We start from the raw sequence: 24546 nt of genomic DNA on the forward strand, positions 1-24546 counted from the left end.
TCTTTCTCTTTTTCATGCTCTCACACACATTTTAAAATATGCTCTGGCTGTATTTTTCCCCCTTCCCAGATGGATTAAGCACATTCTTTTTCCCCAGGGTAACAGTGAAACATAATCAATACCAGCACAATGCAGCTATAGGATTGCTCTGTTAATCTTATTTTATCTCCATAACAACTTCCTATCAAATATTTGCTGAACTGCTGGGAAAAATATTCAAATGTGAGAGGTTTTTTGAATTTGTATTACAGCTTCAAATATATACAAGTGCGTACGTTTGGTTTTGCTGTGCATTGTCCTGCCTCAAGGTAACATTTAAACGACCAAAATAATATAAGCTATAGTCATCTCACAGGATTCCAATTGTTAGACTGCAAATTTTGCATGATCTTGAATTATTCTAGTCATATAAAAGGATCCCCAAGAACAGAAGAAGATGAATACAAAACAGAAACGTGGATTCAAATAATAAACTGCTTCCTCACAATGAAATGTTGCTGCCTATTTTGGTATCTCTTTTTCGTATCCTAGTTTTGGAACTTGAGAGAGAATGGGAGAGAGAGAGAGAACTCTCTCCAAGATATTATTTTCAACGTTTTCCTACTGGTTGGCTGGCTGAGCAAATGCAATGGCACTGCCATGGTGCAAAAAGCCTGGAATACTACCTATAGGGTTAAAGGCTCAAAAGAAAAGTTGAGTTAAATACTTGTTTAAACACACATAACCCTGTACAAAGAATTTATCCTGAGTGAAGAAACATAAGTGTAGAAGAAGGGAACAGGTTCAAAGTCCATTTACAGCCAATAACCTTTTAGTGACATGCATACATGTAGCTGCAGTTTATGTGCATGCATGTCTCTTTTTGAATGGAGCACAGGGGGCTATTCCCTTAACATCCATCCCCAAACCTTCTCACCAAGCAGGTGTCAAATCTTAGGAGGGCTTGTTATTTCTGTTTCTAACTGGTGGGGAGGGAAGGGAAGGGAATGGAAGAGATCATGAAGATATGTCTACTCTAGGTTTCCAAGGGAAGGAAAATGAGGGCACAGTATGCCCATGAACATACCTCCTTGTTTCTCCCCACCTCTTACTTGAGCCCAGCTGCTACTTCATGGTCTGAATTGCCTATGTTCCCTTCCTCTACACTGCTAACCAGCAGCAGTTGCCCAGGAAAGAGATGCAAAACTGCACAGATAGAACTTTGCTTTATCAATGTGTTTAGATGAGTAAGAGAAAAGAGCCTGCCTGTGTACAAAGTGTACACAGCTTATGTAGATAGTTAGGGATCTGCTTCATGTCCAGTGTACATCTGATTAATGTGTACATATTATTTATGTTTGATGTATACTCTGCACTTCAACAAGTTTTTAGGGCTGCTTGCAAAAAACTAAAACCAAAGCACTGAAAACCTATAACTTAAAACAATCATATGATAGCAGCCGGCAGAATTAAAAACAAACACCAAGCACAATGAAGTCACATCAAGCAGCATAAAATCAATCAAGAGCCTGGGACCGACCACCCCAAAAGGGTGGCCTGCCAGAGGCCTATTTCCCTCTGGAGGGATGTTGCAGCCGCCAAACCGTGGGGCGTCCCTCCAGAGTAAAAAGAACCCAGAAAAATCGAGTTCTTTTTGAGCTGCCAGGCGGACTTCTGTGTATATGCTGCACATTGCTTATGTCAAAATGGCGGCACCCGTGTACACGGGACACCACCATTAGTCTGCTGCTGCACCATGCTAGGGTTAGGGACCGTGTGGTTGGTGTGCAGTCCCTAACCCTAGAATCAGTGGCAGCATGGCACTTTGGGACTGTCTGTCCCATGCCAATATCAGTGTACAGTGGACCCTTGTTATACTCTGGGGTTTGGTTCCAAGATCCCCCGTGGATAACAAAATCTGTGGATCAAGTCCCATTAAATATAATGACATGTCCCTTATAAAAAAATGGAAAATCAAGGTTTGATATTTGAAATTTATACTTTTTTTGAACATTTTCAAACCGTGGATGCTTGAATCCGTGTATAAAAAATCTGTGTATAAGAAGGGCCAAATGTATCTCAGATGTTAAAAAAAAACCAAAAAAAAAACCAGGCAGGGCCCACTGGAGAAAGAGCCAGAGAGCCACCACTAAGAAGGTCCAACCCTTTTTTGGTTATCTATTGACCTTTAGAGATTGGGGTCATCTGAAAAAGGGTGTTTTTTGACATATAGGTGTATAGGTAAGCACATGTGGAAACAGTGTTAATTGAATATGGTTCTGAGCCAAGAAAAGCTTAAAGGTCAAAACCAATATGTGAAATAGCCATGTCCTAATAATTCTACTGAACACTTATAGTCTTGAAACAGTACATGTAGCCACAGATCCTGTCCCTGCTATGTCCATTCACTCATTATGTATCAGTTGTCTAGAAAGGATATGATGTACTCACAATTACTTCAGTTTAAAGACCAGGGGAGAAAACACACATTGGTACTTCTCCCCACTCTAAAAAAAGAAAAAAGGCCCAAAGAATAAGCCATTAAAGCTGAAACAAGAAACTGCTCTTGAGAACTAATATGATGGTTTCCTGGCCAGTCATAATTGTGCTCCATTAGACAGTCATGCTAGTGCCTTTTGGGACATCTCAGGAATCTAGCAGTCATTCTGAGGGAAGAGTAGAAGCAGGAAGGCAAGAATTCAATGAAACAGGAAATCTCTTCTTTTAATTTCATGTAATCTTCAAATCCCACTGGGCGGTTGTTTTATTGATGACCCTCGAGAGCTTTTCACTAAGTAAGTAAATATTTAATGATGTCCCCCCCCCCCAAAAAAAATTGAATTGTTGGATTTTAGTGACATAAACCTTGTACTAGAGGAGTCAAATTGCTAGACAGTCTAAACTGATTAAATGAATATTTCACAGTAATAGAATTACTGTGCAATTTCTAGAAAATGTAGCTCTAATAAGATTCCCCAAAAACAAACAAGCTGCTTGAGTAAGATTATATCCCACCAAGGAAAGATAGGTGTTGACAGTTTAGTGGTTTTAAATTGCTGCTGCTAATAATCCCAGTAGTAGTAGAATTAGAGTTGCTCTAAAATATCAAAATCAGTAGAGAGTGATGCAGAGTGGAAGGGTTGAGACAACACAGGCACTATTACTCCTCTGCAGAATTTCTCTTTGGATTTTTTAAAATCATGTTTTGAGACTTCAACATCCTCTTTCCCTCCCTCCCTCCCTCCCTCCCTCCCTCCCTTTCTTCTGCCTTTCCACCCTTAAATCTTCCAGTTGCTCAGCTCTGTTTTGTCCTACACAATCAGTGTTTTGCCAAACATACACCAAAAACTCTCAGCTTCCCTAAAATACTATCAAGGAGAATTCTAGGGATTTATTGAAATCTTTGTACTTTAATATTATAATTCCAGTGCCAGAATGGCAGAATGACAGGGTCAAAACAGATGAAGTGGGCCACTCCCACAGTCACAAGCCAGCACCTGGCAGGAGCAGATTAAATCCGCTCCTAAAAGGGCCAGCTCTTGCTGCTGACTTGGTGTAGCCTTGGGGTGCATTCACACTAACATTTTTGTAGCAAGAAGATCCAAGGAGATTCGATGTTGCAATTCCGAATTGAAGTTCCCACTACATTTGCTCCAATCAAATATCTCCAGTGCAATTTAACCCTACTGACACTCACACTACTGTAAATATCAATTTAAAATAGAGCCTCCATATCAAATGTGTTTGATTGTTCTCGGTTTTTTAAAACTGTCAGCCAAATTATGCACATCAGCGTCATTCTGCTTCTGCTGTTTTAGTTGGTGATGTGACTGCATCCATAATAATATGGCGCTTTGCCAACAAAGAGGGGGAAATCCACAGGTTTACAGGTGGGAGGGTATGACCTCAGGTGAGGTGGGATATTGTGCCCCTCTGCACATAACCACTCCCCTGTCAGCTTCAGAGGATGGCAATGGCAGGCCCTTCTGAACAACCTTTGCAAAAATAATAATAATAATAATAATAATTATCCCAACAACAACCCTGTAATAGGTTTGCCTTGGGGGGAGTCACACTATCTGAGCCTCAGAGGATGGTGATGGCAGGCCCCTATTAAACGCTCTTTTCAAGAAATCCCTACAACCCTTCCGTGGAAGTCACACAAATGCAACAGTGTGCTGAAACTGTCAAACTTAAAAAAAACAAACAAAAACCCACAAGCCACACCATGTTCCCAAAAGAACCCACTCCCTGACTTTGGTGACATCTGGGCATAAGGCATCAGTTTAGATAAGGAGACTAAGTCACTGGCAGAAGAGGAAAACAGCTGTGTCGTGGTTTCAAGCGACCACTTGACAGCATCGGAAATTTGAATCCACCATGAGCACCAAGAGGGGGAAAACAATGGTGGTTTGCCACCAAGTCAAGACCTGTGGTATGGGATGGGTACGTTCTGCCCCTTTGCCCACCCTCTGCCCATCACCCCTCCCTCCTGGGTGCCCAAATGTGATTGTCAGTGCATTCCCATTGGCAACTCTCTAAAAAAAACCCTGTACTTTTGAAAAGACATGGAAATTGCCTCAGTTTCAAAAGCACCAGGTTAAGGGGGATTTACGCCACCCCCTCTCCCGAAATTCAGGTTAGGAAAAAACAGGCCCATGTATGAACGGGCCCCTTTTAAACTGATTAGTAAACTGGTTTATAACATAGTGTGAATGCACCCTCGGTGTGGCTTTGGGCTGCTTTGGGGGCACGTGCCATCTAAATACCCCCCACCCCAAAGTGACTAGAAACCACTTTATTTGGGCCATCTATTTCAGGCCTTACCTTCGAACTATCCAAACTCTCCCACTCCCAACCAAATCCTCTGTCATCCCACTTTTTTTCACTGCTTTTATAATCTCCCACTTTCTCTTCTCCCCACTTTCACTCTTTATCCTCAGCTTACTTTAGCTGTTGCAAAGTGAGTTCAAAGTGCAAAAGTACTCTGTACTCCTTTAGCTTAGCAGGGGAGGAAAGGAGAGGTGGGGAGGAATCTTGCTCTTCCCAGCAGGCTCAGGCAAAAGCAAACTGTTGTAGCCTCTCGTAGCTTGTGTCTTCTTCCTCAATAATAACTTAATGTGATTTTGATCACACTCTAATATTGCTTGGTCACGTGTGTCTTGGTTTTCATTTGTGACATTTTGGATGGTATGTAGCAATATCTCTTAACATGAATTTCCCTGTTTTTCAAAATAACATGAACCAAAGCTATTCTCTTTGCCAGTGCTTCTAGAACAGGCAATGCAAAATAAAGTTATGCATCAGTGCAAACAATAGCTTTTAATTTAGGCTGGCTGGCTGGATAGCTTGCTTTTCTGCCTTCCCCCTCCCTCCCTTTAGTTCACTTTTTCTTCCTTTCTTTGTCCAAGTCCTGGAAATTAGTTCAGAGTACTACCTAATTATAGTAAAGAAATGAAGCTAACACACAACTCCTAGACTTCGTATATCATTTTAAAATCAGATATGCAGATAATTCATATGTGTGCAGATAACTGGCACTCTTGATACTGCAATACTATCCTTATAGATAGTGATAATTGAAAACATGTTGGTTGCTGGCCCTGAGCCTTTCAAACAGGTCAAGATATAGCATGAAACAAATAAGTCAATTCATGTTCTGCTCACACTGGAAGCCATTCAATCAATTTTTTTATGGTGGACCTTGCATTACACTTAGGTGTTCCCAACAAATGTGGGCCAGCATGTAAATGCAAGAGAGGAAAAGAGTGGCCTTAATTTCATCAATTTATCCCTTTTCTTCTCACTTCTTTTGAAATTAATAGCAACTGGCAAATAATTTTGGTTAGATAATGAGAAAACTGCATGAGGTCCAACACAGCCTCAATTAACACATACTTTCATTTATCCCACATACACAAATTTCTCTCAGTGAAATCCACCAGATTCCAGAGTGTTTAACTGTGCAGTTGGTTACAATAATATTCTAACACACTTTTTAGATAATTAGAAGAAAACAAAGCACTATGTTCAACACAGGACTGGAAACGACATGCTAATTCCATCCTGCCAAGCTAACTTCACCCTGCAGTGTCTTCACCATTCCCATAACATTTAGGTGCATTTATTCACACCATGACACTTACTTATTTTAGTAGTGATTTATTAAAGTATGTTTATCTTGCCCCATATCTGGAGATCTCAGGGCAGGATACAAACAATAAATGAGACAACAGTTCAACAGAATAAAATGGAACACAGAAATTCACAACTCAGCCAGGTCATGCTAACTGGGCCCTAAACGCCTGGATAAAGAGCCATGTTTAACTCAATGTAAATGTAGAACACATTTTTTAAAATGGAGGGCACACAAAAAAACCTTTAAAAATGGGCACCCTCCTCCTCCTCTTCCTCCTCCTCCTGTTTCCCCCTCCTCCTCCTCCCCCTCACCATGCGCCAAGAAAGTGCGCTTTTCCCTCCCCCTGGCTGGCCCAGAGTATCACTCCTCCTCCTCCTCCTCTGAGGCTCCACCTCCTCCTTGAGGTTGGCCAATGGGAGACTGGGGCTGGAATCAGCCCCGCCCCCGCTGCTCTGCCATTGGCCAGCTTCCAGAGGAAGATGACATTCCGTTTAGGCACGCACATGCATGCGCGTGCCAGAGGGAACTGCCGCTGGCCCCCAGCCTGGGGCAGAGGAGGCAGAGGAGGAGGAGGAGGGTGGCGCAGCTGTGCAGGAAGGCGGAGGAGGGCGGTGCAGCCGCGTGCAGGAGGTGGCGGGCGGCGGGGCCGCGCGCAGAAAGCACTGCCTCCACCTCCGCCTCCTCCATGCGGCCATGCTGCCCTCCTCCGCTTCATCCGCATGGCCGTGTGGAGGAGGAGAAGGGTGCGCAGCTGCGTGGAGGAGGAGGGCAGCGCGGCTGCACAATGTGGAAGGGGAGGAGGGGGAGGAGGCAGAGGAGATGGGTGGCGCGGCCGGCCGTGCGCATTAGTGGCCACAGCCATGGCTGCATGAGCGGGCCTGGCTCAGAGGCCAGGCCCCAACCCGTGATTTGGCGGCACCCGGGATGGGGCAGGCCCAGTACCGCCAAAACTGGTACAGTCCCGGGTGCCGCCGTGATATGGCATCCCTACTCACAGGAGGGAGTGGAAATGGCAGCTAGCTGCTTCCTGTGGTGCTTACACATATGTAAATCCCATTCAGGATTCCAGCCAATGTATGTAAATCCAATTAGCAGTCCTAACTACAACAGACCTATTGTCTTAAGTAAATGTTACATAATCACCAATGATTTAATGTATTTTTTTAAGTTGAAGCTAAAAATTGGATTTAGGCCCTGATTTAATTTTATGCTGTTTATGTTTTGTGTGGTTATCCTACTTAAATTATTTGTAGCATTTGACTGTGGCTTTCATAGTTGTTCTTTTTGAAATATAAGAGAAAGTGGTCCGTGAAAATGTAAACAAAGATTGACTGATACTGATGACCAGCTAATCCAAAAGAGTAAAAAGTAACTATATTAAAATCAATATTAAAAGAAGAAAAACTGAATTGGCCATATTTACTCCACCATGATTACTGTCCCAATGAATCAGGAGAAACCCAAATGTATTAGACCTATCCTGAAACTAAAAAATGTTCCCTAACTTTATCTCTCTGCAGTGCCATGATTGCATTGAATTGCTGCACAGTCAGTTCTTGCCAGAAGTGTTACAATAAACCCCATAGTCAGTTTACAAGGACTTTTCTTTCAGGATAAAGCATTAGAAGGACAAGACTTAATAGCAGTCATGGTGAGTGAGGACCAATAAGAATTGAACTTGCGAAGAATTTTTTGGAGGAAGGGATTTAATATTTCATTTTCTTGGGGTGGGGGAAGTAATTCTAAGGTTGCATTTTAACATTTCCTCCATTTAACCCAAACCACTATGGCTTTTAAAAGATCCAATATGCTAGGCAACTTTTCCAGCCCCAGCCTATTCCCTGTTTTACACTCTGACAAAAGTCTTCAGAATGATATCGGAATGAGATGGATGAGCGAGATGGATGATATAAAAATGGTTTCAACCAGCATGTAATAAACCTTTAGTACTTACAGCTGTCCTCTTCTTCGGTGATACATTTCACAACATAACAGGCGTAGATGAATCCTGCCAGCTTAAACAAAATGGAACAATATTAGATATACAGTAAAAATGGCAAGAATCCTCAGCAATGGTGAGTACTTGTTAAGACAAAAATCAATCTTCCTTGTATTTTGTTATGAAAACTGTAATTCTTTAGCATAATTTTATATTTCAACAATAACCATCGTCTCAGGATAAATCCATAGTGACTGTATGGGTGTGCTACAATGCTGGAGAATTTTCTTTAAAATTCATTCATCACTTCCTATCCCCCAGAAATAATAAGCATATAGAAAGGAAGTGTATAGGAATGCCTCACACAGTTTTTGTGAGGGTTTTTTCAAGACTGAATATGATTCCCAGCAAGCATTTTCCCCCAGCTGGATGTTATTCTTTCCATAATGCTCCCGTAAGCCCTAGCCCAGAGACAAAAGCAGGATATAATCATCATATGAAGAATCTTTCTGCAAGGAGAATTTTCTACCTCTTTATAAAAAATCTATTTGGTTGTATAGTCTAGAAAATGAATGGAAGAGAGAGTCAGAAAGAGAGAGACAGAAAGAGAGAAAGGACATATAGTGGGAGGAGGCACCAATTTTGTGAGAATCTTAAATAACTAGGCTTCTACCATACTGAAGAATTAATGCAGTTTGATACTGCTTTAACAGTCATGGCTCCATTGTATAGAATTTGGGGATTTGCAGTTTGTTGTGGCACCAAAGCTCTCTGATGGCAAAAGTTAAATATCTCACAAAATTGCAAATCACAGACTTCCATACCATTGAGCCATAGCAGTTAAAATGGTGTGAAACTGCATTAATTCTGCAGGTAGGTGCAGCCCTAAATGACAAAGAGGTGAGCCTTTGAACCTGTTGTTTTTTTAAAAAATATATTGCTGGATGAGTAATATTAAATGTAGACAAACCAACAACTCTGTTATGGAAAATAACAATAACATCCCTCATTGTTGAGATTGCCAAAGTGGTAGGAATTCTGTATTTTTCCAGATGGTTTTGGACTGTGACTCCCAGAAGACCTAGCAGTGGAGGATGCTGGGAGCTGTCATCAAACATTTGGAGTACAGTATGATTCCCTTGATTATTGATAATGCAAATGAATTGGTAAGAACACTGATTCTACAGCTGAAGATCACATAACCAATTGAAAAACAAGAATCTAAAATCTTAAGGAAATAATTCTTATGGTAAAGGTAGAGGATTGCATTGTTGCCCAAAGCAAACGTCCAAGTGGACTCTCTGGTATCTATGCCAGCCTATAACTTGTGACAATTGCATTTGCAGTGATACACAAACATATGTACAGTCAGCATGGTGTACAGTCAGCATGGTGTAGTGGTTTCAGCACTGGACAATGAATCTGGAGACCAGGGTTTAAATCCCACTAGGGACCTTATTACACTTGTGGAATCCTGAACAGAAATGGGATTTAAATTAGAATTAAATTAGGAAAAGCCCTCAAATGCGGAAAGTTTATTACACTACGTTATTATCAAAGTGAAATAACGTGAAGATAAAGCGAGGGCAAAAGGGACAAAAACGACAGCTTTTTACTTTCAGGAAGTTCAGACAGTAAAAAGCTGCCATTTTTGTCCCTTTTGCCTTCGCTTTAACTTTGCGTTATTTCACTTTGGCAGGAACGCCTAGTGATAAACTTCCTGCATTTGCATTTTTTTCTAATTTAACTCTACTTTAAATCCCATTTTTCGCTAGTGTGATAAGTTCCTAGGTGACCTTGGGCAAATCACACTCTCTCTGCATCAGAGGAAGGCAAAGGCAAACCACTTTTGAACAAATCTTGCTCCATGAAAACCTCCTGATAGGGTTGCCATAAGTCGGAAATGACTTGAAGGCATGCAACAACACACAAGCCACTTTCAGGCTTGCGACGCCACTGTTAATAACATGTAATACAATATTGGCCTATGTAATAGAGGCTTCTATTTACCTTGCTACATGAACCCCCACTCTTAATTTTTATGACAGGTTATACATAAAGTGGGGAAGAAAACAGTATCCTGAGGCAGATTCTTGTGTCTCATGTGACTGGGTAAGCAACATGCCTGGGCCAACATGGTTGGGTGTTTGACTAGGACACTAAAAGACTAGGATTCGAATACTGACTGGGGCATGGAAACCCACTGGGAGACCTTGGGCAAGTCACACTTTCTCAGAGGCAAAGGCAAACTCCCTCTGAAAAAATTTTGCCAAGAAAACCCCATAACAGCTTTGTCTTAGGGTCGCCATAAGTCATAAACAACTTGAAGGCATACAACAACAACAACAACAGAAACATGCCCAGTATGTATGTGAACTAGCCTCAAGTGCTTGCAAAATTTAATCTCTACAACACAATATAACATAAACTTAAGTTGAACATTTAAAATACAGTTTAGGCATTTAAAGAAAAAAGGAGAGGCAAAGTTACCAAGGGAATGTGAGTGAAGCAAATATCAGTGCTCTAGGTACAAACAACTTGCAGTGTCTCACTTTCTGCAATGCTAGAAATTTGGGGAGAAAAGGAAAATTTTATTTTAGAGGGAAGAATGCTAATTTTGGGGGTTATGCTCTCATTTTAAATCCCCCTATAACGATACTCATGGTATTATGCCATTGCTGATATGTTGTTCTGAAGCAGGGAGATAATTTATCCCCTTTTGAGCTTCTGGTGGCAGCTAAGATTGTATTATTTTTGCAATACCTTTGGAACTTAAAAGTAAGAGTGGCTGTTCTGGCTGTCTTAATTGTGTGTTTTTTAAACTGTTTTAAAAAGGAATTGTATTAGTCTGTTTTGAAATGTTTATATTTGATACTTTAAATGTTTTTATTTGTGGTGAATTGCCGTGGAGTCTTGGCATGCAGAAAGGCAATCAATCAATCAATCAATCAATCAGTGTTTTTCACAGTACACTGTGTAGATTGGTTTTTCAGCACCTTTCCACTAAATTACATGCACAACATCATCCCAAATGGAAACATTATTTGAAGCAGTCCTGTACTTGTGCTAGAAGGTCACCAGACTTTAATCCACAATGGGGAAAAGTGGTCCTTGGCATCCATTGAAAACAAAAACAAAGGTTATCACTTGCTAAAACAAATTAGAAATTGGAAAATTTCCCAGATTTTATTTGCAGTCATTAAGATAAGTAAATCTGAAAAGAAACAAGTCAGAAAAACTTGGCAGAACATTACATGGATTATAAGATTTTGCTTCACATATTACATGGGAAAATGTTGTTCTTTGTGGATAAAAGGTCATATTGATCCCTCCTTTGATATTTACTGAGATCAGAACACATATGGTTGGATGTTGATTCTAGCACCTACATTTCTGTATAACTAAAAAGAGTGGCATTAGTTATGTTTCTATCAGCACTTTACAATGTAAGCACACTGACAGTACTTCAGAGTTCCATAGGTGTTCAATTTTCAGAATTCTAACGCACCAAACAAGCAGGAGTTCTGTTCTTTTAGTGTTTTGAGTTTTACTTCAGACCAGAATAGGGCAACCTTTCTCTTTTGGAGCTCTGCATGTGGTTCAGAACTACAGGATCAGACTGATCATGTTAATGGTGTATGATAGAGAAAGCTGTTATTTTCTTTATAGGGTGCCAGCTGCGTTCCATACAACAGTTGTTCCTAACCAGCATATGGAGGCTCACTGCTGTGCCTTAGTACAGCTTGTCAACCATGCTTCAAAACAGACCCAATTATAATTGTTCACTGAAGCATCCCTTGCATTGCTATTTCTCAAGTGGTGATGGGCACATGGAGCCTGGTCTGCAGAGCAATGATACTCCCTGATCTTTTTTTTTTTTGGGGGGGGGGGGTTATGGTGAAGAAAATGTTCACATCTTTCTGCTCAAGTGTAGTCAAGAGTGGTTAAATTAGTACATAAGTGCAGTGAAAAGCAGTAAGGCATGGTAAACTGAAATATTTGAGAAATTATCTTGTATTCATTTAGGGACAACTTATTCTGATATCACTTTGAACTAAAATGAAGTGGAAGCCACACGTTTCCTCCCTCATAGACTTAAAAGTCACCACATTTCCCATCTTAAACACTGTAAGCATATACTAAAAGTGTAGGTTGATGTTATGGAGCTGAAGAAATCAAGCCGTTGTGTTTTAAAAAAAAAAGATTGGGATGACTATACTAAAATATTACCATATCCAAGTGAAACAGATGTGATTTACTGAATAATATTTTTTATGAAAATGTGTTTTCACGAAATTGCTATAACTTATGTTATACATATCCAAAGAAGTGTGCAACTTTAATATAATGTGCAAATCCGTATGGAGAGCAAATCCAGGAGGTATCCACCCTTTTCTATGTTAATCATCAAAATTGCTGCCATGAATAATTTATTCCAGCTCTTGGATGATGTAATTGTTGATTCAATCACTTTTCAGGCATGAAATGCAATGGCACATTTGTTGCTCTGTAGGCCCTTTTGCTAAGATAAAACCTCCCCTCAGAGAGCCTTTCATGTCAATCTGATTATGGACACTGCATTGCCATTAAGTAATTATTGTTCCCTATTGAGATGCTTAACAAGTGGTGGCAGTAAGAATGGAACTGTGGTTTTAAAGATGGGCTAAAACTAAGGGACAAATTAGATATGACAGCACCAGGTACCTTTGTTTAAGCTCAGGTTAGCCTGAACATCTACAAGCCAGGGAATGTGGGCTCTCATTTTAAAAGTAAAGGTGGTATGTGTGGCAGTCTCCCTGGCTTAACTTCTTGCAGTCTATCCATTCAACCCTTCCCCTCCCGCATTTGAGCATCTGGCAGAAAAAAGTTTTAGGAAGGACCTATATGAAGTGATAGGTATAAATGTGTGTGAGAGAGGACCTCTGTTCTACATCCACACGTGTCTCCTTTGTGCTATTTTTTTTTACCTTTTTACATTATTTATTGCTTAAAAACCATGTCCAGATTAACATGTTCTATTCTTTAGGTCAGAAGTTGGAATTATGCAGTTTTCTATGTTTTAAAACTTTAATTTAATTAGGTAGAAATCCATATTTACATTGCACGATTACATAGTCAAATACATATTCTTATCCACAATTATTCCAATGTCTCTTATTTCATTTTCCATGTTTCATTTTCCTTCTTTCTCCATTATTCTGCCTTTATATGTTTTCTTCTTTCTTATACCTTAACCTATTACAGTACATTGTGCTTATTACTTCCTTCTTATTTTTTTTATTTTTTGCTTTCTCTACCTTCTGCTTCTCATACCCAACTTTTCCATTTTGTGCTAAAAATTAGACATACCTCCTCACTGTTTTCTATGTAATTCAGGCAGACCTCAGTTAAAACAAGCAGTTGTGCTACTGTTATGTCTGCTCTGGTCCTACAAAAATGTTTCAGTACCAGCAGCCACAACTTCCTTTCCCAACTGGCCTTTGCTGAAATTATGTTGGTGTCTTTTGCATGTGCTACATTTCACTGTGGAAATGATTGGACATTTTCTTCTGACTGGCAACACATGCATTCAGTTCAAGGTCACAGAAGTGGAGTTGTACATGCAGTGCCTTGGCATATCTGGATGCGCATTTTCAGCTAATGTACATCTGGCCGCCCATGCTGAAACTTGTGATGTAGTATTCCTTCAGTTGAGCATTCTATTGTGCATTCAGTTGTACATTCAATTGTGCAATATTGTCATTCATCACAAGAGTTGTGTAGCACAATCAATATATAAAGATTTTATGCCATGCAGGATCCTCTCATCATCTCACTCCATGCAAGATCTCACTCATCATCTCTTTTCTTCTTGCATTCTCTTTCATTCCCTTGATATGGCTGGGTATATTATCTAGCATTCTGATCCCAAAATGACGAAAGATATATATATATATATATATATATATATATATATATATATATATATGGGCTTCCCATAGATATCTCTTTCATCATTTTGGGAACAGAATAAGAAGAACATGGAGCAATGATATTCTCCAGCCTGTGCTCCCCTACTTCCTTTGATGCTGGATCTTCTTAATCTATACAATTTTTTTCAATCCCACTTTAAGGATACCCATCTTAAAGTTTAGGTAGAAAATTCATAGTAGCAAATTCCATAGTTTTTAACTATGTATTGTATATCCAGTGTAGTCATGCATAAATCTCAATAAAAATATTATAATATTTGAAGTTTTATTTTTGATTTCCTCTTCTAGCCCTCCCCAACAAGGACTTTGCCTTCTCCTTAGTATCTGCTGCATTGATATTGTCGTCAGGCTGCTGACCACAAGATCAAGGTCCTCCTCCTAAATAGTCACTGCCAGATGAAACCACATGAGTATATATGTGAACTGAAGGAGTTGTTGGCCCTGTGTACATCATTTTACATATTTTTACATTGGGTGGGATCCTGCTGTGACAAACTGCTTGCAGAATAGACTATTCCATCAATGGTTTCATTTAACTAATTTAGAAAACCTGGCCAACCACTGCTCACCCCTAACTGCAGTTCATTCATGAACAAATTAAAATGCACCAGAAGAAAGATTCTTGTGACAGTAATTCTGCTGTTTATCACCATCCCATTGTAAGAACTATTCATTTATTCTTATCGATACATAATAGGAGTTCTCATTTTCTCTCATGGCAACAAAGCTTATCCAGATGTCTAAACTGTTAATTTTTTTTTATCAAAACTGGAGAGTGATGGTCTTTGCCAAAGTTGAAAGTCCAACTCAACTTTGGCTGCATCTGCACTCCAGAAATAATGCAGCTTGACACACTTTAACTGCTGTGGCTCAATGCTATGACATTCTGGGAAATTTTGTTTGTTTCAGGAGCAGAGCTCTCTGACAAATATTTCGGAAAACCTACAAATTCGAGAATCCCAAACCATTGAGGTATGGCAATTAAAGTGGTGCTAAACCTCATTATTTCTGCAGAGTATATGCAGCCCCAGAGTCACTCCCAAAAGATGTCATGGGCAATGGTATCACAAGATCATGAAAGAACAAGGATCTTGTTTTCACTTGAGAAACACATTTATTTTCTGAAAGAAGACACATTTTCTCTTGTTTGACACTGTTTGTGAACCATGCTTTTTGGCTATTGATGGCTTTTTGGACTTGGTACAGGTTGAATATCCCTTATCCAGAATTCCAAAATCCAAAGTACTCTAAAAGTCAAAACTTTTAGAGCTACAACACAAGTAACATAGTATGGACCTGTACAGTATTTGCAAGGCTGGAGAGAGATGTGGCAGGAATCCATGGCTACTACCATTTCACAGATCTTCAGTCTCTCTCTAGCCTCATAATGTCAGTGGTATATGCAAAGACAGGTATTCCAAAATAATAAAACAAAATAATAATAATGATAATAATTTTTAAAAAATCACCCCCCAAACTCTCAAAAATATATGGCACTTCTGGGCCCAGTCATTTCAGATAAGGGTACTCAGCCTGTAATACCTTTCCTGTCTTCTGGTATACATACTGTCTGAGCTTCTGTTATTGTAGTGTTGACTAACTCCTGGGTATTCTAAAGACATCTGACTCTATTGACTTTCACTTTCAACTTCATTTTTACCAGTCTCCTCATTTTTGAGAAGTTTCTGCCTTGAAGTAAAATGTAACTGTGTTGGACTTCTACTTTTAATATTCCACTCCTATATAAATTAAATGTGAAGGCACTGTGGTAACATGGAAATTAAATGTGATAGCACTGTGGTCACTGTCTGCAATTGGTTCCTCAACACATCATGCTGACCATTCTGGCACAATTCCCTTTATTCAATTGCAGTCTACCTCTGTGACTATGCTGCCACACTGCTCATTGCTTCCCCAGAGGTCTGGAAAACGTGTTTCTAATCCACAGTGTCCTAGGTTGTCACTCAGACCTGTTTTACACATTAGCAGAAAAAGATCGGAGTAAAAAGGTAATGTTTGGAGCTGATGGAACAGGCTGTACAACGTCAGACTGAAGGTCCTTTTGTAATATAAAAGCTAACCCCAAACTAATACAGCTTAGAGAGAGTAAGCATTTTTCTTCTTAATAAGTTTGTTTTTCTGTTAGTAAAAACGTGGAATGTTCCAAAAATGGCATTTTGAAATGACATACCTCACTTGCAAACAAAAGCAGTACAACCTAGTTGAGGGTAAAACTCAGAGGCATTTAACAAAGGATGCAAAGGACGATGCAAAGGAAAATGAGGCCAAAGAACTTAGAAAATTTCAGCAGGCATAACTGTGCTCACACGAAAGCCTGGATGGATGAGGAGTTTCTTCAGTGAAGAAGCTTGGGAGATGATAACTATGATAATTCAAATCAGGATTATAACTCAGTATTATTAAAGACCCCTTTTCCTTTATGCAATACAGTCGGCCCTTCTTATACACGGATTTTTTATACATGGATTCAAGCATACATGGCTTGAAAATGTTCAAAAAAAGTATAAATTTCAAATATCAAACCTTGATTTTCCATTTTTTAAAATAAGGGACACCATTTTGCTATGTCATTATATGGATTTTGTTATACATCGGGGATCTTGGAACCAAACCCCAGCGTATAACAAGGGTCCACTGTATTTCCAGTGAAGAAGCTCTGGAGATGATATTATATGGGCATAGTTTTGAACTCAACCTGGTCCAAATATCTCACCCCATCAGCTACTAATTCAAAAGAGAAAACAAAAAGGAGTTTCAACCATGGAACTCCGAATGAACTCCCACTTGGTCCTTAGGCATTTTAGTTGCTAGGCAAGAATCTAAGTAGGTCTGAGATGTGAGTAAAGATTGATTTAATGATTGCTTTTGTTACTAATACCTTTTAATCTTTTAAGTAAGGAAATAGGACTACTTTTCATGAAGAAATGAATATGTGGAAATTTGCTCCCAGTTGAGAAGCTACAGGTTACCCAAGTACAAACTTTTCTTCCCTACAGCTTTCAGATGCTACCCATGCAGAAGTAGACTTGTTGAGGAAGACAAGGGGGACAGAAACATAAGATTTGCTGTGGTGTGGGACGTTGTTATAGAAAGTAACATATTCTTGGCTAAATCTGGGTCAGGAATATAAAAGCATCTGTGTTACATCAGAGCTAAATCGCAGACTTATTTCAGATCTGCTATGCAGCTTTGTTGGGAGGTTTTCACACTTAGCAGGGATGAGAATTCTCTGCAGGAGCTTACAAACATTATAGTGAAGAACAGTTATATCTTGTGTTATCGTCAGCAGGCCACCTCCGCCTTATTGAACAATTATTTCCTTTACTTATATAACTAAAAGATGGATGGTTGACTATTTGACCTACATATCTGCAAGTATTGGCTCCTCTTTTCTGGCAAATCATTGGAAATATACTTACAGTTTCAAAAGATGTCTAGAATTACACTGTTGAGGATCTTCTTATTCACAGTTAGTTTTATCCCTGCTTCTCACTAAAATGTGAGAAGTTAATTGTTTCACACACAACACACACACACGCACACGCACACGCACACACAAAACCCTCTAGCATAAATCATACATATTGTGCATATTTTAATTGTGTTTAGTTACATCCTCTTATCTATTGTGGGTTCTTGTTGATTTTAAGGGAGGCCATATAAACTAGGCATTAGTATTCTCTAGACAATAATAAGTAAATAATAATTATTTTATTAGTATTATTACCATTTTATTTATTTATTTATTTCCTACATTTTCCCCAGCACTAGGACTCAAGGTAGTTTATGAAAGTTAAAATAAAGACAGTTGTTCATGTCACACGAAAGTTAAAATATAATTAAAGTAATGAAGAAATTAAAAGCAAAGTTTAAATAAAAATAAATTAATTCAAAGATAAAATGGGCTTTTCACACTAAAATGTTACTCCCTCAAAAATATACCTTTTCCTCCTCCCTCCCCAATAGAGTGAAAACGTTTGCACTACCATAATGGATTGTGTAGCTGAGCATTATGATTCCACAACTGAAAGCAATGGTCTCTGTCCTCATTGTGATATGATCCACTGATGTGGTGACATGGGCAAATGAAAGTCAAATTTATTAAAGGTCTGAATCTGATAGTCTGGGGTTTCCAGAGAAAAAACTTCCTGTTTAAAACAAACCTTCCCATCTATACGATTTATTTCATTTGATGCTATTATCTACCTTTCCCTTATGGTTATCTTCATGATTTTCCTTTTTCTAATAATTTCCCAAGACAGCAGTGACAGTTAGTAGTCAGCACAAAGTGTATGTTTGAAATATTTACTACTAACATGTTCTCACTGAGAAAACACAACTCAATAAACTGGACCTCCATATTTGTGTGCCTATGTGTGTCAGAAACCTCAAGTTACCTTTCACATTTGGTGTCTGATGAAAAAACTGGCACCATCAGAAAGCAGATAATGAGTCTTCAGGGGATGATGGAGAGAAGGACCCTTTTTCTGCCTCAGAGAATTACCCTAAAGGTAGAAATGCTGCCATGGAAACACTTCTTACTTGGAGAGCTTTCCTGAAACCTCTGATCCTCTCATAGAGAATTAGAAGAAACAGACTAAAGCCGACTGCCTACATTCAATCCATATCTCTACAGCTTTGAGGGCATCTAGATTTTAGTGAGATAAACAAAAAGCTTGGTTAGTTATATCTAGTCCACAAAAGAGGGAACTTGTAATTCTATGCAGATGTACCAACCAATATGTCTTTTTCTCTTACACAGACACAAGCAGTTCACACTGCTTGCACATTTGACATTAAATTGCAATTAATCTGATGATATTATATGTGTGCTCTATCTTTGCAAACACATGATGCTACAAGTATACATTACATATATGTAATGTATTTTAATGTTCATACTTTAAAAAATGCTCAGACATCCATCTAAAATTTCAGTCTGGAAGCATGGGAAATGTCTCAAGGCATATATGTCCTTCAATAACTGAGGCAAAGAGGTGGTAAATATGCCATAGGAATGCCCTTGGCAATGCCTACCCAGTGAGAATTACTCCATCGTGACTGCAACTTCTAAAAGTACTGAGGATTTAGTTTTAGGTAACAAAAACAATGGAGATTTGTGTCTCCTGAAAGGCTTAGAATGGCACCAGTTTGCACGGACTACAATCCATTTTGTACTCAATTCATGGATCAGCACCATTTCAGTATGATTCTCTGTGCCTCTTCCATCATTGCCACTGATGATAACAGTCTTACTGGATAATATTCCGATGTCAAAGATATAGGCCTGCCATTTTTATTCGCATCCCTGTCAACTTCCTTTAACTTCCAAACTCCCAACTATAAATGCAGAAAATAGAAATGCAGCTGGTGTTACAAACTGCTCCCTGTAGGATAAATTGGGTGCAGCCAGGTGCTGCTTCTCAGAAGTGACAAACATGCAGGGCCATCACTAGGGAGTGTGGGGTGTGTGAGAGCCACACAGGTAATACCCTAAGGGGAGGTGACACTACTGCAATTCTCAAACATCTGTCTTTTGAAAAAAATGGGCTATGGTGTTCATCTGCATCCCTTTAAAATGCTGAAGAGATGGTGTGAGTGAGGTGAGTCTCAGTGGCAGGAGAAAGGAGAAGTCCCAGGTTTTTTTTTTTAATTTAATTTTTTTTTTAAAAAAATAATGTTTAATTTTTTTTACACTTTTAAAATTTACTTTAAAAACATCACATCTTACCCAATTTTCACTTCAACCACATGAAACTGTGTACATGTAAATACATTTAGGCTGTGTGTATGATATTGTAACTTAAAGGTATAGTTTTAATTTTGTTAGTTGTTTGTTTCACAGCTATGGCATTACACCCAGTGGTGTATAGGATTTACAATTTAGGAGTAACTTTAGTACAGGAAGTGATACTAAGGATTCTGTATGGTGTGGTATTGGGAGGAGGTCAATGTGTGTGTATGTGTGGAAGGTGACACTATTGTGCTAATGTTTTTCACTTGATGTTGAGGTGAAACATGATTAAAGTGCCATTAACCCATGAATATCCAGACAAGAAAGAGCAGCAAATCATTCACAGGATTTTCCCTTTTGTTGTTTATTGCCTGGTTATTCCCTGGTTATTCACAGGATAATGGCTCTTCTGTTAATCTCATTTTAATCATGTTTTAATGTCAATTGCGAGATTTTCTCAGGTTAATCACTGTTTAAAGTCCCAATCCCTCCCCCCCCCCGGTGTGATAAACTCCTATGAGTTACCTCATTGTGTGACGCTAACTCTAGTGACACCACTGCAAAAGAGTACATCACAGGCAATAGGCCGCTATTGCCAATTCCAGCTCCACACCACATATAGAAGTATGGTGCCTAAGGCCTTCTCTGTTCTTCTGTACATCAGAGTCTCTGCATTTTTACAGATTGGTCTCAGAACCACTTAAAGAGTACTCAGTGTTAATGAGTTGTCTATGTAATTGAATTGTTTCTGTATAACAGTTTTCCTAGCATAATTTCCTAAGAAGTAGATGGAAATAGAAAACTAATAGGTGTAATCTTTCAAGAATTACATTGTCATCTTTTATATTTCTATTTACCTTGGAGCTCTTTAAGGTACAAAAACTATGGCAGAAAAATAAAGTCAGATAAACACCAGGCAAATAAACAGATAGTCAGCATTGTATAGTCATTTGAGTATTGGACTGTGGAAATTATCACATTAACACGTAACGGTCAATATGATAATCTCCTAGGACTTTGTAGACTAGAGTTTGAATCCCCACTCAGCCATGGAAACCAGCTAAGTGACCTTGGACAAGTTACACTCTCTTAGCCTCTTAGCCTTTCTTGCCAAGAAAATACCCTCATAGATTTACCTTATGGTCACCATAAGCCAGAAATAACTTGAAGGCACACATCAACAAATAAATAAAACCAAATGGAAACAGTTATTGGGCCCATCCCTTTTCTAGAACCGTTACACTTTTAAGTCTCAGAAGCTAGGAGGTGTAGCTTATCCTACTACAAATACTCTGTTAGTAGAAAACTTGCACCAAGTGATATTCTTCTTTCTGTTTAATTTGTAAAGACCCAGATATTGTCTCAGACATGGGATCCCAGACCTGAAAGGAACCTATATATTTGTATATTAGGCTTTCCTTTGCAATTTTTTTGCCAGTGAATGGACAAAGGGGAGGGGTGGGGAGAAAACAGCACCAGGACACAACTTCCCACTCTGTCTCCACATGGTTATGGTAATATGGATGGAATGCTGAACAGAACATGAAAAAAGAGCAAAAACAACTACTAGAAATCTGCTCTTGCTGGTTCTTGCAAAATGACAGGAAAATATTTCGGTGGAACTAAGATTCTCACTTAAAGCATCAATCTCACATCTCTTGAGACCTGTTGTGAAACAATGGCGGGATACACACCGCCATATAGTACATATTGTATACGTACTAGGGTTAGGAAGGGGCGGTGCTTCCACACACCCCTAACCCTAGTACGTATACAGTACGTACAAGATGGCGGCGCCTCTTCCACATGGGCGCCGCCATCTTTACGTACTGGATGCATAGCGTCCAGACGTGTCACGGCGCCTATGATGTCGCAAATGCGCCTGCGGCGCCTCGCGACGTCATAGAGGCACCGCAGAAAGAAGCTCCAAAATGGAGCTTCTTTTTTGCTCCGTGCGGGAGTCGCGCGGTTTGGTTGCTGCGGCTCCCGCGCGGAGCAAATGGCGCCGGCGGGGGAGCGCCGCAAAGTGGCGGTTTGTATCCCGCCAATATACATCTTACCTTGGAAATTCACACAGTTGCAAGAATTGTGGTGCATGTTAGAGCAATAAAATATGCACACAGCCAAGGACATATTTAAAAAGTGCAAATGGTTAAAAACTAAGTATGACTGAAACACACACATGGCTTTAGTCAAGCAAGAAAATGTGTACAAAAATGTATACTGTATCAGAAAATGTGTGTAGGAAATGAGTATTAATATTTGTGTTGGAAATAAATAATAATACCACCCCCCCAGCTTAAAAACCCAATACAACCAAAGGATGAGACAAAGGATGCAAGTGGGATTTGGAGAAATGCAATGACGTTTTCACATCCCCTGTCTCAGCATAAAAAGAACACACTGAAATCTGAAATATCACTGAAGTTGTTCATAATACCCTTTCAGATCTATAGAGCAAGCAGGGACATAGAGACGGCAGGGCTTATCTGAATACTCACATTGTCTCCTCAGCTTTGGTGTACCTGAACTGCAGAAAATCTGTGTAGATTTATAATTTTAACAGTGTTTGCAAACTTAAAGCTTTCTCATATCTTGTCTTGAGTATACTTCTGGAGCTACCAAGGTCATCAAGTGCTGTGATCACACTAAAGCAAAATCAATATTTATCAAAATAGTGTCTCACTACTTCCCTTGACCCTCTTTATGGAGACAAATTGTTTTCATACACTGAAAACACCATCAGATTTAGGGAGAGGAGCAATATGAAAGCACATAATTCTTAAATATGCTTTTATTTCCTTTTAATACTCCAACACTAGATTGATCATCAAAAGGAAGTAACTTCATTAAGTGAGACAGTGAAACCAAAGTATTAAGGCAAAGAAAAGAGAAGCTGAAAAGACTGGGGAAGTTAGATGAAGGAGGCAAGGAAGAGGAAGCTGTGAAAATGAAGATGAATGACTTCAAGAATCTGGAAACAGAAGCAGGCCTTACTTGCTGTGAAGATGAATAATGTTTATCTCCTTTAATAACAGCTCTTTGATGTCACTTCAAAAAAGAAAAGAGAAGTAAAAGTAAAAAAGGGCCCAACCAAAAACTAAATACAAAATAAAACACCAAACCAGTAAACCACAACTGCACACCATTATTCTGTAGCTATATACTGAAATGTACAAAGCATGGTGGGAATCCATTTTCTATTTCCTCTCACCATGTAGTCTAACAAAAGCAAAGTAATACTGGTTTGTTACAATGGTTGTGGTAGAAGTCCCAGTAAATATGAAATACAAATGAGCTGTAATAAAAGTACATTTAACAAATCTCTTCTAGAATGACTGTAGACAATCTGTTGTGCTGCCCTTCAACTTCCTCTTCATTGTTGTTGTGTGCCATCAAGTCATTTCTGACTTATGGCAACCCTAAGGTGAAGTTTTCTTGGCAGTTTCTTCAGAGGGGGTTTGCCATTCTCTTGCTCTGAGGCTGAGAGAATGTGATTTACTTAGGGTCACCTAATGGGTTTCATGGAACAACTGCCAAATCGCTTTTAGGAGCAACTTGTAAATTCATTTGTTAACTGCCTTTGAGTAAATTCCAACTCATGGTAACCTTGGTGAATGAGACATCTCCAAATCCCTCTGTCCTCAACCGCTGCGCTCAGGTCCTGCAGATTCAGATCTGTGGTCTCCCTGAGCCTTGCCATCTTCTTCTCTTTCTACTGCTTTTCTTATCATTATTGCCTTTTCAAATGAGTCATGACTTCTCATGATGTGGCTAAAGCAGGGGCATCAGAGTGGTGGGGTGGGGATGCAGACCGCACCAGGTTGTACCACAGAAGGGATGTACATTGGGTGGGGTGGTACACCTGGTAGACTAGTGCAGCTGCTGGGCAAGTGAGAAAGGGTGTCAGTGTCACATACCTTTCTCACTTGCCCAGTAGCTGCATCTTGATCAGGCTGTCCAGAGGCCTCGGCACGACTCCCAGCAGTGCCTTCCATGGCTGTTTGCTTGAGCAGCCACGCAAACAAAAAATGAGCCATCCAGAGACCGCAACACCCCCTCCCAGCACCAGTCTGTTTGGGTGATGGCTGGCCAGATGGGGGGCAGGAACTGAAGGGAGGGCAGGTGGTCTCCCCCTCCCCCCTTCACACTTGATGACACCAACCACAGCAATGTCACTGAGCCATAGTATGACAACCTCAATTTAGTCATCTTGCCTTCCAGGGAGATTTCGGCCTTGGTCTGTTTGAAGACCCATTTGTTTGTCTTTTTAACTATCTATGGTATCCTCAGCAATTCTCCAGCACCACATCGCCAATGAGTTGATTTTTTTCTCCACTATCCACCTTCACAGTCTGGCTCTCACATCTGTGATGGGAAATACTATGGCTTAGATTATCCTAACTTTAGTATTCTGTTTTATATCTTTGCATTTTGGGAGCTTGTCTAGTTCTTTCAAAGCTGTCCATCATGATCTTCTGATTTCTGAACTGCAATCTCAGTTCTGAATAATTGATCCAAGTTATGGAAACTCTTTAACTATTTTGATTTCCCCATCATCTAGGATGAATTTATGTAAATCCTTCCTGGACGTTATTTTTGTTTTCTTAATGTTCAACATTAAGCCTGCCTTAACACTTCCTTCTTTGATTTTCTTTAGTAATTATTCTAAGTTTTCTGCTGGTAGTATGGTGTTGCCTGCATATCTTAGGTTGATTCATACCTATCCCTAAATTCGTTTCCAAATCTAGAGGTTTATTTT

General features: G+C 39.5%; 1 protein-coding gene across 2 annotated transcripts in view; it reads right to left on the reverse strand.

Moving 5' to 3' along the window:
* Positions 1 to 24546, reverse strand: part of NKAIN2 (sodium/potassium transporting ATPase interacting 2) — a 718671-nt gene that overhangs the window by 35269 nt on the left and 658856 nt on the right. For both annotated transcript variants that reach the window (XM_042480285.1, XM_042480275.1), the window contains exon 5: positions 8073 to 8133. In XM_042480285.1, coding sequence (XP_042336219.1) covers positions 8073 to 8133 — 61 coding nt within the window. The remainder of the gene's footprint in view (positions 1 to 8072; positions 8134 to 24546) is intronic.

This window comes from Sceloporus undulatus, chromosome 1, assembly GCF_019175285.1.
Source record: "Sceloporus undulatus isolate JIND9_A2432 ecotype Alabama chromosome 1, SceUnd_v1.1, whole genome shotgun sequence".
In the NCBI taxonomy this organism is placed as follows: domain Eukaryota; kingdom Metazoa; phylum Chordata; class Lepidosauria; order Squamata; family Phrynosomatidae; genus Sceloporus; species Sceloporus undulatus.